We start from the raw sequence: 16,234 nt of genomic DNA, 5'->3' as shown, positions 1-16,234 counted from the left end.
TCCTAAATATTTCCAAGGAGGATGCGTGCTGAACTTTCTCCGGAGCCACTTGCAATCCATAAGAATGCAGAGCAGCAAGCAGCCGAGGCTGTATTCTCAGCAGCTCGTCCTGGGTGGATGCTGCCACCAGGATATCATCCATGTAATGGTAGCAGTATGCCTCAGGAAACTGCTCGCGGACTCCGGACAAAGCTTGAGCAACATACCATTGGCAGATAGTCGGGCTGTTTTTCATGCCCTGAGGTAGAACCTTCCATTGATATCTCTTCGCAGGTTCGGCATTGTTAACTGCAGGCACAGTAAAGGCAAATTTTGGCTTGTCTTCAGGATGTAAAGGAATAGTGAAAAAGCAATCCTTCAAATCAATGATCAGGATTTCCACCCTGCTGGAATCATGGTGGGTGAGGGCATACTAGACTGCAATGCCCCCATACTTTCCATAACTGCATTGATATTTTCGGAGATCCTGCAATAACTCTCCGTTTTCCTGATTTTTTTTCTTAATTTCAAAAACAGGAGTGTTCCAGGGACTAGTGGAAGGCTCAAGGTGTCCCTGTTGTAATTGTTCCTGAACTAACTGATGAAGGGCGACTAGTTTCTCTTTGGTAGGGGCCACTGGGATTGCCAGATGGATTTGCTTACTGGCCACTGCAGAGGCAGCGTAGGATACTCCGTACCCTTCAGCACAGTGGCCCCCATCAAAAATTTGTCCAATCTGTACCCCCCAAGCCACTAATACATCCCACCCCCAGAGGTTAAGTGGAACTGTAGTGACATAGGGCCGAACCGTAGCTGTTTGCCCCTCTGCATTTTTCACCACCACAGGTCGTTCGCTTAAATAGCTCTGTGTGGTTCCTCCCAACCCTGCAATGGCTGACCCCACAGAGACTAAAAGCCACGTAGGAGGCCACACAGAGAAGGAGACGATTGTCATGTTGGCACTGGTGTCGATCAAACCTCAGAGCTGAGTCTTGGACGGCTGGGCATTTGGTAGAATTAGGGTACACGTCATCTGCAGCTTTTGGCTAGAGATGTCTGCGGTCCAAAAGACCTGCGGAAGTCCCGTAGATCTAAAGCCACCATCTGCACGACTTCGTTGTTCTGCCTTGGGAACACGACTTGAAAGGCACAAGTTGAGCAATTTGAGTCTTTACCGGAATAGTGACGGGGGGGTGGGTGTGGAAACCATAGCACAATCTGCCTGTAAAGTTAGCATCAATAACTCCTGGGTGTACAAAGATCCCTTGAGGGTGACACTAGATCTTCCCACAGCAATGCACTCAGTCCCTGTCCTAGGGGCCCGAATACGTCAAGGGAACCTTATAAACATGACAGGATTCTAAGATGACTGTGCTGCGGTGTGCACATCCACTCCGATTGATCCTGGGTGCCGGCTCTAAGCTGCTGAGTAGGCCTGTGTCGTGCCATGCCCTGGGGAAGTATTGTGTTCTGAGCGCACATCCCCTTTGCGCTCCTGGTCGAGTTTCCCGAGCGTAGTCAAGGGTCGACCATTGGCATGGTACATAGATCGACAGTATTTTGCAAAATGACCTGGCCTATCGCATCTCTCGCAGTGAGCAGCTTCCCTGTTCTCCTTCTTCTTCTTCTTTTGTCTAACCTGTTTCTGCTTGCTCTCAACCTTAGGTTGCCTTTTTAGTCCACGATCAGAATTAATTGAATAGGCTGCAGAACTGCAGCCAGAGCAGACTTAGGATCCTCAGATCCCACTTTGGAACAGGCTTCAACCATGTCTGTTAGTGTGGGTTCCCCTGGCAAAGCATCTATGATCTTTCTACACTCATCATTGGCATTATCTCTTGCTAGTTGTCTGCACAACAGCTGCCGCAAGGTCCCATCTTCGACCTGCTTCTCGAGGGCGGCAGCAATCTTTTCTACGAAAGATAAAAAATGCTCTTTCTGCCCCTGAGTTATTTTCACATATCGTGTTTAGGAGCAGCCATGTCTATGCCTTTTAATAGGGCTCCCATACCAATCTTCTGAGCCTGCTCAAGGACCTCAGGATGCCAGGTGGCTTGAAGATCAGGATCAGAAAAGGCATTAGCTCCCATAAGAGCATCTGCTGGAACTCCATGTCTAGGATCAGCTGGAGGTAGTTGCATATTCCCAGCCGCAGCTTTCTCAGCCATCTTTCTCCAATTGGCCTCAAAAACTGAATATTGTACAGGTTGAAATAATACCTGACCTAAATGCTTAATATCAAATGGAGAGAGCAGGTCAGTATTCAGCACTCTAATAATCTGCATGACTTCAGGAGACCCTAGCCCATATTGTGCCACTTTGGATTGCAAATCTTGGACCACTTTCCAAGCGATAACTTGATGTGTGTCAGACTGACCTGAGTTAGGAAGAGCTTTCTGTACAGGAAAGGCTTGGATGATACCCTCTGTGGGTTCACTACCACCTTGATCTACCTGCACAGCACCTTGAGGCACTATAATAATTCGCTCAGGTTTCTTTTCATCTTTAGGCATCCCGACTTTCTCTATGAAATCCCAGTCCCCAACCTCCAGAGCCCGCCTCTTGACCAATTCCCAAAACCGCTTTGAATTACTTGGACGCACAGTCACACTACATTCGGGAAGCGTCCATGGACGGTTGTAGGCCAGCTGTGTTACTGGTTGCCGATGTCTGACCACCGCCACAGTTTCCCGCAGTGTAGTAAGCGAGTCCGCAGTAACACTGCTGGCATCGTCGGGCCTCACGGATGAGGAGGGCTGGCAGGGCACAGGTGCCGGGCCAGCGGGCGGTTTAGCGGCGGAGGCTGTGGGCGGTTTGCGGAGCTACGCATGGCGATGCAGCCTGGGGGGCTGCGGCTTGCGGCGGCATCACTGTCCGTGCAGGCGCCGCCGTCGGGGGGGGTGCTGGCGCCGCGTTCGGGGCCGCGTCCGGGGCCGCCGTCGGGGGGGCTGCCGGCGCCGCACTCGGCGCCGCTTCCGGGGCCGCCGTCGCGGCCGGGGGGGCTGCCGGCCCCGCACTCGGCGCCGCACTGGGGGCCGCCGTCGGGGTCGGGGGGGCTGCCGTCGGGGGGGCTGCCGCCGCCGCACTCGGGGCCGCCGTCGGGGGGGGTGCCGGCGCCGCCCTCGGCGCCTGTCGCACCGCCTCCGTCAGCACCACTAGTTGCTGTAGTATTTCCCGCAAAAGTGTCGTAGGCTGGTGTGCCGAGAGATCCGCCACCGGCGTCTGCGCCGTTTGCGCCGGGAAATGCGCGGATGCTGGCGCGGGACACAAGGGCGGCGGAGCCGCCGCCGCCGTGATACCTCCTGCCCCTCCCGGTTGCGGTAGAACCCCGGCTGCCGTGCCTGGCTGCGGCAATGGCAGAGCCGTAGGAAGGACAGATCCCGCTGCGGTAACTGAAGCAGCCGGCTGTACGGACGGCCGTAGCGCGGAGGAGGAGGGGGGGGCCGCTGGGGTGGAGAGTGGGGGACGCTCCAACGCTTTGCTTTGACCGGTTAGTTTTGCTAACTGTTCCACTGGTGAGGGGTACTCAGGCGGAACATAATCCCGCGGGGAGGGGTAGGACCTCCGCGCAGTCCCCGCGAGTCTCTCAGTGCCCGAGGGCAGCGGAGACGCGGCAGGTACGCTGCCTGTGCTGTCCGGGGTCAGTGATCCCTCAAATAACTCATCGTCCCCTTCAGAGCCTTCACTCGCAGATTCGTCAGAGCCCGGTAATTCTTTTCCTTCTCTTCCTGCTGTCCACTTCCGCATTATACCGTATAGGGACCACCACGTACATAGCAGGTCAAGTACGCTCTTATCTCCAAGCATGATCTCATGAAATAACTTATCCCCTAACAGTTCCCAAGCTTCTGGGTTAAGGGCAGTGTCCGAATCAGCTACAAACTCATGTTCTGCTGCCCAGTTTAGCAATTCACAGAGAGCTTCATCACTTATGTCAGCTCCTGCGATTGTTATCACATTTTTGAAGGCAGAAAATATCGTGCTTTCTTTCACGGAGCTTTGCCCCATCTTCTCAGTCTAGAGTTTTGTCCCCAGAGCCTCGGGGGAAGCACGTACCTTCTAAATTCAGTTGCGGTTGTATCACGTCGGGGTCACCAAATGTCGCAGCCGTCTCGGGGACGGAGAGAAGAACGACACAGAATTCAGGTGCAGGAGAAAGAGCCAACGCCAACAGCAGGAGCAGCAGCAGCAGTAGCAGCATCGGCAGCAGCAGCATCAGCAGCATCAGCCGTTTATTAATTACAAATCCGTGTATATATATAATATGGTTCACAAGGATGGCCAAGGCAATTGGTCGCTTGACCATCCACCTCCCAGAGTGATTCGCTAAATGCTACAACACCCATTTCAAAACAACTTTCCCAGTGTGCCATAAACAAGACTGCATAACAAGCTACAGGTGCAAGATAAAGTCTTAGTTTACAAAAACCTCAAACTGTTTCTCAGCTAGCCTGCATGGGAAAAAGAACTTTCACAGGACGCTGCAGTAGCTGGAAAATTTCTGCTTCTAGCCTTTTTGTATCCACACATGGGGACTGAGCTGTCCCTGGGGCTGGAAGGACTCTGCCCCAAGGGGCTGCAGCTCCCAGTCTCATTACAAACTCTCAGGACACTTTTTGGGGTGTTTTTCACACTCCTGTGCCCCATCCCAGAGGGGAGATGTCCCCATGGCACCGGATTCTGCAGCGCCCACAGCCCTTCTGACCTTGCCGTACTGGGGTAAGTGTCTCCTGCCTTTCCAGCACAGGAAGAACTGGGATGTAACAGGACAAACGCAGTGCCCAGCTCCAAAACCTCTTGCCATGGTGTAGCCGTGATTTCTAACTGCTGGTATTTTCCGGTGACGTCCCGTGATGGCAGGGGAGGAGTGTGCATTAGCCGTCCTCTTCCAACCGCTGCAAGGCCTCACACTTAAAGATTTTCAGGAGTTTAAGACAAAGTTATCGGAAGTACACGTGGAAGGAGGATGGAATATCCCCAAGGATTCACTGGCAAAGGCCGCCCACCCTTGGGCGCTTGTCAGCTGCATGGGAGAAAACTACAGCGAAGACGCCACGATGGACATAGCGATTGGGTTTTTGGACATTGCGATACTGGGCTTTTCAGCAGCCATGAGGGAAGAATATTTCCACAGGTATTTTGTGGAAATATTTATTTCCACAACAATAAAGCTGACATGGCCTTCAGGTTTGCCAGAGGTAACAAGATCCTCTACAGCTTGTGTGTCATCCCCATCATGAGCTGGATTGTCTGCATCATCCTTGAACAAGAGCTTTACAAGAAGAAAAACCTCGTTGAGTGCTCTAAAGCCACCACATGGATGAGCCTGTTTTACCTCTCCTGGTTAATGAAGTACAGAGGCAGGGACAATCCATGGGACCTCCAGCAGTTCCTGCGCAAGATTTCCTCATTGGCTGCCGATGGCATCTGGAAGCACAATATCCTCTTTAGGGAGAAGGAAATCAAGGGCTGTGGCTTGGACTGGCCAGTCCTCTCCCTCTCTTCCTCAACGAAAGAAGATCTCAAGGAAAGACATAGACCATGGGAATGTCTACAGCTTCACTCACCTGCACCTCCAGGAGTTTTTTGTGGCAATATTTTATGTCCTGGAAGACAATGAGGAAATTGTTGGCAACTCAGGGGCTCTTGTGAAAGATGTAAGTATGTTTTTACAAAGCTACAGCGAGTCCAGGAAGGATTTGAACTTAACAGTGCGGTTCCTGTTTGGTCTGGTAAGCCAGAAATCGATAGAGCACACGGACAAAATCATCGGGTGCAGAATTTCACCACCAGCCAGGGAACATATGCTGAGGTGGCTTCAGAGGAGGCAGAGAGGCATTTCCCATCCCGGCCATGGACACTTTCCACTTTTTGTTTGAGATGAATGAGAAAAGCTTTGTGCAAAATGTGTTGGGTTGTTTCACTGACATAGACTTGCAGGACATCAAGTTGACCCTGTACGACCAAATGGCTCTTTCCTTCTGCATCAGGCAGTGGAACGGGCTGAGCTGCATCATGCTCCAGGGATGCTCCTTCAACCATCAGGATCCCAGGTGAGAGCTGGCCACATCGTTGCCCCGGACGTACAGGCCCTCTCTGCTCTAGCCACCCCAAATTGCAAAGATATCTCCTTCTCCACCACAAGGTATGCTTTTAAAGGCATTTCAGCTCCTTCCACCCAAACACCAGCTTGTCCTCTCACTGTGGCTCAGTTCCACAGTGAAGAATTTTACTTACTCTTGGGAAGAATTTGTGGGAGAATAAGGATCACATGGGCTCCTCCATCCATTGCATGTGGTGGGATTGATGGAAACGGAGCATCACAGCTCAATTTCTGCAATCCGAACAGGCCTCCCTGCGTGCGGGTGTTGGTGTGGCTTCATATCCCTCTTCTCGGGTGCAAAGAGGGGACGCCTGGTGCTGGAATTTTAAGTGCACCTGCAGCTTTGCTTGAGAGCAGGAAGGCTCCAGCAGTAATGCTCCTGAATCTTTGCATCTCCAAAGCCATGGAGGTCCCACGCAAGGAGACCTTCCAGGAGCTGGTGGCAAGCTCTGCTTGAGGGGGTTTATGTGCCAGTATTGAAGCCAGGACCTCCTGGTGCGGGGTGAGGGCTGCCCATTCCCCCCGCTGTTCTGTCTCCCTGCAGCTCCAGTGCCTTTGGAGCCAGAGAATGTCCTCATCCCCTTGCTGAGAAGTGGCAGGAAGAGCTGCACTCCCCCATCCGCCTGCTCTGCCGGGCGCTGCGGCACCAGGTTGGTTATCTGCAGCTCTCCCCACAGGCTGCAGTGGTGCTGGATGTCGCAGAGCTGCTGCGCGGAGCTGGCAGCGCTGGTGGCTGAACACCCCAGCCTGGCCCGGCTGGAGCTGGGTGACGGCACGCTGGGCGACAGCAGCGTGCACCTGCTCTGCGAGGGGATGCGGCAGCCCGACTGCTGCGTGCACATCCTGCCGTGAGTGGCCCCGGCACACCCGGGTGTTCCCCCAGCACCCCCATGGCATCAAAAGCCCCTTGAGGTTGGCATTGTCTCTCTGTCCCACTCTCCCAAGGTGAGGAGCTCAAAAGTAGTGACACTGGGATGGCGACCATCACTGTGGTGGGGTGGCCCTGGGGTGCACTTGGGCTGGCTCCAAGGGTCTTTCCCGCAGGTCTCCAGCAAGCTGCGGTACTCCCGGTACTCCCGCCTCACGAGTGCGTGCTGTGAGGACCTCGCCACCGTGCTGGGCACCAGCCCACGCCTGCAGAAGCTGGATTTGTCCTTCAGCGAGGGGCTTCGCGATGCCAGCGTGCAGCTGCTGTGCCAGGGGCTCCAGCTCTGCAACAGCCAGCTGCAGACACTGCAGTAAGAGGCCGTGACAGCAGCCGGCATTCCCCCCTTCCCACCCGGAGCACCACACCAACCGGCCAGTGAAATCCAAGGTGCCTGGCACGACTTCCTTCCATCCCCACATCCCTGTACTGGCACCGCGGGGCTGAACGCTGTGAGACGGGATGGGAGATACCAGTATGCCAGCAGCGAGGAGAACAGAGGGTGGATTTTAACAGTTCTTCTCCTTTTCTTCCCTGATTTACAGCTTGAGCACATCCAGGCTAAATGAGGCAGCGCTGCAGGAGCTGGCAGCCCTGCAGGCACTGAAGCCCACCTGGAGATCGGGCACCTCCTCGAGCAGGACCAGCCAGAGGCAGGGGCCATGGCCCGGCTGCCCTTCCACTGCAGGGTCCTGTCGGGTGTGGGGTGGCCGAGGTGCAGGAAGGCGCTCCCCTCCTTTAGGAGAGGTCCCCTCCTTTAGGAGAGGTTCCTGCAACAACCAGAGCTGTTTCTAGCCCAGTTCTCGGTGCTGCTGAGGGCACAGGGCTGGGGATTCTGCCTGCACCTGCCATCGGCAGGAATAGTGGGGTGGGTGTTTGCTGATGCCAAATAAAGGCCATGGGGCCAGTCCCAGGAATCCTCCCATGCTCTCCCCCAGTCTCCCCCTATCCCCACCATGCCTGGGGCTACGTCTGTGTGTCCGGCTCCTCCCTACGTCCCTGAGGGATGGCTGATGGACCCGGGAGCCTGGTGCCAGCCCTGCAAGTCAGTCTCCAGATGGTTTGGGGTTTTAATAGAAAAAAAAGAGAAATTCACAGTGAAATTAAAAAGAAATCCCTGCAGCGCTGCTCACAGGAGGGACACGGGGCTGTTTTGCTGCTGTGACGTGGTCCCAGGCAGAGAGGTGACCTCTGGGGCCACCCCTTCCTGGGGACACAGCCCTGCCACCCTGCACGCGTGTCCCCAGCGACTCCCACAGTGTGGCCGGAGCATCCTCACGGCGACATTCCCAAAGTGCTGCTGGTGACATCGTCGTAGTCTGTGTTCCCCAGGGACTGTGCCAGGGGGTCCCTCGTGGCTCCTAGGGGACTTGGCCAGGGGCAGCTCCCACCTCAGGGGACAGCAAAGGCTGGTGCCTCAGGGGGCTGCTTCGTGTCCCTCCTGCCAGACCCAGGCTGGGTCTCACCACAGCCCCCGTGGATTTGCTGCCTCCTCCCTGCCACCACCACAGCCACCCCCCAGAGGTGGCTCTGCAGAGGACAGGGCCGCTGCGGCCCCTCTTACCTGAGAGTGGGACATAGCCCCGGATAGTCTGTGCCATCCCCTCAGAGATGTCTCCAGCGCCGGCTGTGGGGGACTCTTCCAGCACGGCCACGGCATCGTCGTAGCCGTCCGGGGGCCCGTCCTCTGGCAGAGCAGGGGAGTCTGGGACAGGCACGGGAGTGAACAGGAGCTGGGCTCGCCTGGGCGAGGTGGGGCCACATCCCCTTGGCTCCCCAGCCCCAGTGCTGGGCCCTGTCCCCTCTCCCCAGGACTCCCCACCAGGTTCCTGCCCAGTCTTCCTACCTGGGGCTACCTTGGGGTCACCCTCCTCCATGCCATCACTGATATAATACGGCAGCTTCGTCCCTGACCCTTCTGACAGGGAGCCTGGGAGGGGGAAGACAGGGTGCTGGGGGTGCCTGGAGCCGCCATCGCAGGCAGCACGGCCACCGGCCACAGAGCAGGGCCGCAATGGGACCAGGAGACATCCCCATGCCATGGGGATGAGCCAGTGCCACACCACTGGGCCCTGACCAGTGCTCCCGCTTCCAGTGCCATGGTGGGGCTGTGGGGAAGAGCCCCTCATATCTTCAGGGACAACCACCAGGCACAGAGGGGCTGCACCGACCTGAGCGACTGGGCACCTCCTGGTACTCTGGTGCCAGAGTGTAGTCCAGCTCCTCATAGACAGCATCCGAGACGGCGTCTGCAGCTCTGCCGGGGCCTGAAATGATGGGCAGCATCCACTAATTGCCATGGGGACCAGGAGAGGTACCGGGGTCACCCGCTGTCTGCTCTGCCATCGAGGAACCCCAGGACCCCCAAATTTGCTCTGCTGTGGCACCCACCCACTGGCACCCACCTCGGCAGTGAACCCGAGTGCGGCACACCTGGACACTCAGAGCACCCACGGCCAGACACAGCAGCGTCCCCAGGACCATGCACAGGACTATGGGCACTGGCATGGTCCCCACTGCTGCCACCACTGCTGCAGCGGTGCTGCTGGGGACACCTGCAGGGACAGCACGAGGCGCCGTGAGGATGGGGATCCCAGCCAGCCTGGCACAGGGGGGCTGCCGGCACGGGCAGAGCTACCTGGGCACGTGGCACCATCCAGGCAGCGGCTGCTGGGGGATGGGCTGGGCGTTCCACTCATGCCGCCATCACTGTCCTCATCACAAGTGACATGGGCATCCCCACCGGGGCTGCAGGCCTGCAGGTGCCAGGGTGCCGAGGGGCACCGCCAGAGTGAGCGGGTCCCCTCCTCACAGCCCACCCAGACCAGCCAGGCAGGTAATGGGTGTCGGGTGGTGGCAGCCACCAGGCTTCCCCCAGCCCCGCAGCCCAGCTGCCAGCAGACAGCTGCAGCCGTGGCGGGGCTGGTGCCATTGGCACACACGCGGCCCCAGGTGCTGTTGTAGAGCACCTCCAGGTGCCCGCTGCAGCGGCTGCTGCCGCCCACCAGCCGCAGGGAGAGCTGCTCTGCAAGGGGATGCAAGAGGGGTTACAGCACAGCCGGGCAAGGAGCTCCATGGAGGACGGTGCCCCCGGCCCCAATCCGGGGGCGCACGGCACTGACCTGAGCAGACAGTGCCGGCCCTGCGGCCACTCCGGCAGCTGTGCCACACCAAGGCCGGGCAGTCCCAGAGAGATGCCTCGGTGCCGGCACAGCCACCGGCATGCGGCCACAGCAGCCCCAGGCCGGCACCAAAGCGAGCCGAGCCGGGTGCCTCCAGCGCCGTTCCGCAGCCCAGCTGGCGGCAGACAACAGCAGCGTCCAGGAGATCCCAGCTTTCCTGGCAGATGGTGGCCCAGGTGCCGTTGACATAGACCTCCACCCGCCCAGCACAGCGCCCGGGGCCGCCCACCAGCCTCACCCGACGGCTGCCTGCGGGGCACGGAGGGGACCAGGCTGGGGCGTCCGCTCAGAGTGCTGGCACCCCCCAGCCCTTCCCCAAACACTCACCGGAGCAGACAACAGCCACCTCCTCGGGGCTGCCGCTCGGCATGGCTGCCATCCCTGAGACGTTACACTGGGCTACGTTCTCCTCAGAGCCGGCACACCGCAGCCCCTCCAGCCCCGTGCTGCCTGAGCCTGGCACAGCGTAGACCTTCTCCGGCACACCGCAGCCCAGCTGCCGGCATGCCACGACGGCAGACCGGGCATCCCATGACCCCGCTGCCACACGGGCCCAGGTCCCAGGGCTTGTGGTGACCTCCAGCTGCCCATCGCACTGGCTCTCCCCCTCCACCAGCCGCACGGACACAGTGACACCTGCAAAACGGCCCTGTGACCTCCACTCTCTGTTTCGGGGCTGTCCCAAATGCCCCTGAAGGCTTTTCCTGGGGGGTGCCATACGGACCTGAGCAGTTGACAGCAGCGGCGTGGCCGGGGGGACAGGCGGGCTGCCCCAGCACCGCCGTGGGGCACTCGCCCGGGTGTCGCTCGCTCCCACTGCAGCTGAAGACGTCCCGCCACAGCGGCCCATCCCCCCCACCGAAGGAACCTCCTGGGAGTACGGTGGCGGCAGGGCCGCAGCCCAGGTGGTGGCAGAGGACATGGGCGTCGGGCAGGTCCCAACTAGTGGCGCACAGGGACCCCCAAATGCCCCCTACCTCTGCCTCCACCCGCCCGGCGCAGCCTGAGCTGTTGTCCGCCAGCCGGAAACCCGTGTAGGCTGCGGCAGAGAAACGGTGTTGGAGGGGGATGATGGTGCAGGGAACCCTGACACCCTGCGGCATACCCAGCACTTACGGGAGCAGATGACACTGGCGTGGCCGGTGCAGCCCCTTCCCTGGGGCGGCCGTCGGGTGCAGGCAGAGAGGATGGGCTCAGTGCCGGTGCACTCGAACCCTTCCTCCCAGAGCGGCCCCGTTCCCGCCTCAAACTGGCTGCCACTGGGGACAGCCAGCGCCACGCCGCAGCCCAGCTCCCGGCACACCACCTGGGTGGCCTTGATGTCCACGTGCTCCTTGCAGACGCTGGTCCACGTTCTGCCCCGCCGCACCTCCAGCCGCCCAGCACAGGCACTGTCGCCGCCAACCAGCCGGGCAAACCCTGGAAGGAGAGGCGTGGGGGTCACTACTGTAGGATGAACATTCCACTGTCATTGCCGGTCCCACCTTCTACCTTGGCAGACGACGGCGGTATCATAGTCATGAATGCCATTGTACGGTCCCCAGCCGCGGATCTCGCACTCCCAGAGGGCAGCCTCATCCCCACGGCAATCGATCAGAACCAGGTTGAGGGGGCCGTCGCCTTTGCCGAAGTGGGTGCTGGCAGGGTAGGCGCCGGCAGCTGAGCCGCAGCCCAGCTGCTGGCAAACCACCTCGGCATCCTCCATGTCCCAGTTGTCATCCGCCAACGTGCCCCAGCGGCCCTGCAGCTTCGCCTCCACCCTCCCAGCACAGGGACTCACTCCAGCCACCAGCCTCAGCTCCACCGCCTCTGCACCGGGACACCAGCACAGCCTCAGCCCTGCCCAGGGATGCCGCAGCACATGGCACGTGTCTCAGCATGGCCTCCCCATCTCACCTGCACAGATCACTCCCACGTCACTCTTGTGGTCGCAGAAGTGCTGACCCCAGCCAAAGTGGGGACAGTCCTGCAGCGTCGCCTCGCTGCCCAAGCAGAAGAAGGGCTGGAGCCAGATCCGGCCAGTGCCCTGCCCAAACAGGGCGTAGGGGGACGCCTTGGCCACCTGGCCGCAGCCCAGCTGCCGGCACACCACCTTGGCCCAATGGGCATCCCAGTCAAAGTCGTAGACGCAGATGGAGCCCCACTCGCCCTCGTGCTTCACCTCCACCCGGCCGCGCAGCGGCCGCCGCCATCCACCAGACGCAGCTCCCCAGTGCCTGCAGCAAGGAGGGTGCTGAGCCCAGCACAGGGCTGGAGGGAGTCCCTGCCCTATGGCTGCCCCCACCCTGGCACTCACCCCTGCAGAGCTGCACGCAGAGGAGCACCACCAGCACCCCAACAGGCACCATCCTGCCGCCCTGGACTCCCTGGCACGGGGCGGGTGATATAGAGGCAGCACCGCAGCCGGGAGCCAATGGAGGTGGCAGCTCCTTTTGAGCCGTTATCAGGCGGGTTATCTCCCGGCTGCTGGGCCCCGGCCTCCAATAACCTGCTCCGTGACCAAATATGAGGCTCGGCTCCGCTTCTGGCGTCACACACCTCGCCACGCTGGGTCAGCACCCGGACGTCCCTGGGGGAAGCCAGCCCCCCCTTAGGGCACCTGCCGCTGGCACGGAGTGCATGGGCCCTTCCCACCCATGTCTCCTGGTGGGGCTGACCCTGCTGCTGGAGCCTGGCAAAAGCCCAGTCCCGATGACGACAGGATTCACCCCAAAGCTTCCATGGGGCTGCCCTTGGCACCACCACAGGGCAAAGCCCAAAGACCCTGCCATGCTGGCACCTGTCCTTGTGGTGCTCCCCTCATCGGAGTGCCTGGAGACCCCGGGGGGCATTGAGGGGAAAGCAGCTCCCGGCTCACTGTGGGGTTTGCGGGCTGCACATCCCTGGCCCCTCGCGGAAGCCGACAGCACATGGTGGTGCCGCCCGCGCTGCCTGCAGGTGTGTCACCACGCTCACCCAGCAGCGCAGGCAGGAAGGAGGCGGTTTACCCCCAGGCAGGGACCTGGCACCAGCATCGACCACACACAGCTCCTCGGCCACCTGCAGCGCTGCCGACAACGTGGCGCTTTTGCACACCAGCATCTGCCCACAGTGATGCCGCTCAGGGGGGCACGGAGCCAACTCGGCACTGAGGGGACTCATCCAGTTGAGCTGGGACCAGCACGAGCAAAACTCGATGGGCACAGGAGGTGGAGGGAAGCAGGAGCTCCCTCGAGGTCTCGGATGCGTGCGAGGATGAGGACAGGCCCAAGCCACCCATGGCTGCGGCACATGGCAAACTCCGTCAGCTCTGAGCAGTGCCAGTGGCCAGGGCCTGGCCAGGGCAGTGGGACACAGAGCAGGCGAGGAGGAGGTGACATGGCAGGCAGGTTCACGTTCAAAGGCCGCAGAATTGGCAAACCCACCAACAGCGCAGTCACAGCCCCAAACGGTGATGGCGCGGGAAGGGTCCCGCGACCCACGGGAGGCCGGTGTGGCAGCAGCCAGGAAACACAGGTGGCCTCGTGACTACGCGTGGTGGTGGCTGTTGGTGGCCTTCAACTTCACAGGGGAGGGGAACCATCACATGCTGCCAGCCTCTGAGAAGGGCCGTGACCTGCCACCTCCATTGTCCTCGCATCACCCTGGGACAGCTCCTGGGGCTGGTCCCAACGTTGGTGTCAGCCGGGAAGTCCCCGATGGCACAGCAGGAATCTGCCAGGACCTACCTATCCCTGCTGCCCACATACTGCGCCAGCGAGATGCTGGGGATGGAGACCCCATTGGAGACGACACAGCTTTGTGACCCCGGGGCGCGACGTGACCCTCACCACGGGCCTCGGTGACACCGGGAGCACCCCGCCCCATCCCGGCGCCCTTCCAAGGACGGGGCCGAGCAGAACGCTACGTTTTTATTCCGAACGCCTCCCTTCCCTCCTCAGGCGCGGCTCGGCGCAGGGCAGGAACACAACCGCACCCCGCGCCGCCGCCGCCGGGGCCGGTCCCGGCCCCGCCCGCTGCCCAGAGCCACCGCCCCCGCAGCGCGCACTCCCCCCGCCAGGGGGCGCCGCCGCGCAGACGCGTCGTTCCGGAAAGAGCCGAGCGGCGCCGGAGGCGGCCGAGGCGACGCGGGGGGACGATGGCGCAGGAGGTCGAGCGGCTGCGGGCGGACGGAGTGCACAAGGAGGTGCTGCGGGAGGGCACCGGGCCGCTGCCCGACTTCCGCGACGGCACCAAGGTCAGAGCCGCACCGCCGCCTCCGAGGTTCAGTCGGACGTGGTGGGGGGGGGAACGGACACTGGCGAGTCGCGCATGCGCAGTGTGCCCCCCGTCGCCATGGTGACGGCGCGGCCTACTTCTCTCCCTCAGGCCACCTTCCACTACCGGACGCTGCGGTGCGGGGACGAGGAGACGCCGCTGGACGACAGCCGGGCGCGGGGGAAGCCCATGGAGCTGATCGCCGGCAAGAAGTTCAAGCTGCCGGTGTGGGAGGCGGCGCTGCGAACCATGCGGGCGGGGGAGCGCGCCCGCTTCCGCTGCGACGCCAAGGTGGGGCGGGGCCGGGCGGCGGGGGCGGGGCTGGCGTAGGGCGTGGTGTGCGTGCGCTCGGGGGCGGGGCCGTCGCCCAGGGGCGTGGTCTGTCGGGGCCGGGGCGGGGCCCGTCACTGGGCTCGGGCCCCGCCCCCGCAGCGCCGCGGCTCCGGGGTGCGAGGCCGGGAGCGACCCGGTCCCCCCCGGCCCATCCCGGTGCGGCCCCGGCCCAGCGCCGCCTCCCCCACCCCGCAGCACGTGGTGCTCTACCCGCTGGTGTCCAAGAGCCTGCGCAACATCGCGGCCGGGAAGGACCCGCTGGAGGGGCAGCGGCACTGCTGCAGCATCGCCCAGCTGCACGAGCACTACTCCCTGGGCTACCCCGACCTCGACGAGCTCCAGAAGAACCCCCAGCCCCTCATCTTCGACATCGAAGTGCTCAAGGTGAGGCACCTGCTTACGCTGGCCTTGGGAGGGGTGGACAATGCCGTCCTGCTCCCAGCCTTGGGCCGGTGGGAGCGTGGAGTCAGCCACCAGCACCCCAGCCCTGGCTGGATGCTGCAGGCAGGAGGGCGCTGGGGTGCTGGACCCAGGCTCTGCCCTCATGATGGGGTGCTGGCAGGTGGAGGCACCCGGCTCCTACCAGCAGGACCCATGGGCCATGACAGATGAGGAGAAGCTGCAGGCTGTACCCCTGATCCACAAGGAGGGCAACGAGCTGTACCGGCAGGGCAAGGTGCAGGAGGCATCTGCCAAATACTATGATGCCATCGCCTGTCTCAAGAACCTGCAGATGAAGGTGGGGCTCTCCAGCCCCTCTCTGGGGTCCACACAGGCCTCCCCACATCCCTCCCAGTGTGCAGGGCTTGGGACCTTCCCCTCATTCTCCCCTCTCCATCTGGTTTTGCAGGAGCAGCCCGGCTCTCCAGACTGGATCGAGCTGGACCAGAAGATCACACCCCTGCTGTTGAATTACTGCCAATGCAAGCTGCAGTGCGAAGAGTACTATGAGGTGCTGGATCACTGCTCCTCCATTCTCAACAAGTACGAGGGTAAGGAGCCATGGGCCAGCCCTGCCAGCTGCAGTTGCTGCTGATGGGGCAAGCAGGTACCGGCAAAGCCATGCCATGCTCCACCAGCCCAGCAGCTCTCTCCCTGCAGACAACGTCAAGGCCTACTTCAAGCGGGGGAAGGCTCACGCGGCAGTGTGGAACGTGGCGGAGGCACAGGCTGACTTTGCCAAAGTGCTGGCCCTCGACCCCTCGCTGCGCCCCATCGTCTCCAAGGAGCTGCGGAGCCTGGAAGCCCGCCTGCGCGAGAAGGATGCCGAGGACAAGATCCGCTTCAAGGGCATCTTCTCACAGTAGAGCCCACGGCCGCAGCGGAGAGCCCCAACGCTCTCTGAACAGGTTCTTTTAGATATTCCACATGTGGAATGTTCATTGATGTTTATTAATGTTTAATACAAATTTTACTTATTTGAAGTGGCCTGGGAGCTCGCCACAGCCCGGTGACACGGCAGTGCACTTAAGTCTC

At 60.8% G+C, this 16,234-nt stretch overlaps 3 protein-coding genes across 4 annotated transcripts; 2 read left to right on the top strand and 1 right to left on the bottom strand.

The window, feature by feature from the left end:
* Positions 1 to 4,832: 4,832 nt before the first annotated feature.
* On the top strand, positions 4,833 to 7,324 carry LOC104376385 (NACHT, LRR and PYD domains-containing protein 3-like). Its single transcript, XM_086612969.1, is given in 8 exon segments — positions 4,833 to 5,135; positions 5,138 to 5,465; positions 5,468 to 5,496; positions 5,499 to 5,830; positions 5,832 to 6,062; positions 6,627 to 6,756; positions 6,758 to 6,927; positions 7,135 to 7,324. Coding segments are annotated over 8 exon segments (1,713 nt in total).
* A 958-nt stretch (positions 7,325 to 8,282) lies between these two features.
* Positions 8,283 to 12,537, bottom strand: LOC147528582 (scavenger receptor cysteine-rich type 1 protein M130-like). Its single transcript, XM_086612968.1, is given in 14 exon segments — positions 8,283 to 8,368; positions 8,572 to 8,712; positions 8,854 to 8,937; positions 9,179 to 9,274; positions 9,413 to 9,562; positions 9,646 to 10,032; positions 10,130 to 10,438; positions 10,517 to 10,825; positions 10,914 to 11,228; positions 11,306 to 11,608; positions 11,681 to 11,998; positions 12,086 to 12,364; positions 12,367 to 12,405; positions 12,486 to 12,537. Coding segments are annotated over 14 exon segments (2,868 nt in total).
* Positions 12,538 to 14,306: 1,769 nt separating this feature from the next.
* AIP (AHR interacting HSP90 co-chaperone) lies at positions 14,307 to 16,182 on the top strand. Of its 2 annotated transcripts, none has more exons than XM_086613277.1 (6): positions 14,307 to 14,405; positions 14,537 to 14,716; positions 14,954 to 15,142; positions 15,321 to 15,497; positions 15,609 to 15,750; positions 15,860 to 16,182. In XM_086613277.1, exons 1-6 carry the CDS (start codon positions 14,307 to 14,309, stop codon positions 16,063 to 16,065), a joined length of 993 nt encoding a protein of 330 aa, XP_086469403.1. In that variant the 3' UTR covers positions 16,066 to 16,182. The 2 variants fall into 2 exon arrangements, with proteins under 2 accessions (XP_086469403.1, XP_086469404.1); XM_086613278.1 differs by having other exon boundaries at positions 15,609 to 15,742; positions 15,860 to 15,962.
* The last annotated feature ends 52 nt before the right edge of the window (positions 16,183 to 16,234 follow it).

This window comes from Tauraco erythrolophus, chromosome 6, assembly GCF_009769465.1.
Source record: "Tauraco erythrolophus isolate bTauEry1 chromosome 6, bTauEry1.pri, whole genome shotgun sequence".
NCBI lineage: Eukaryota > Metazoa > Chordata > Aves > Musophagiformes > Musophagidae > Tauraco > Tauraco erythrolophus.
Note: the sequence above shows the minus strand (reverse complement) of the source record. Positions and strands in the feature narration are given on the sequence as shown.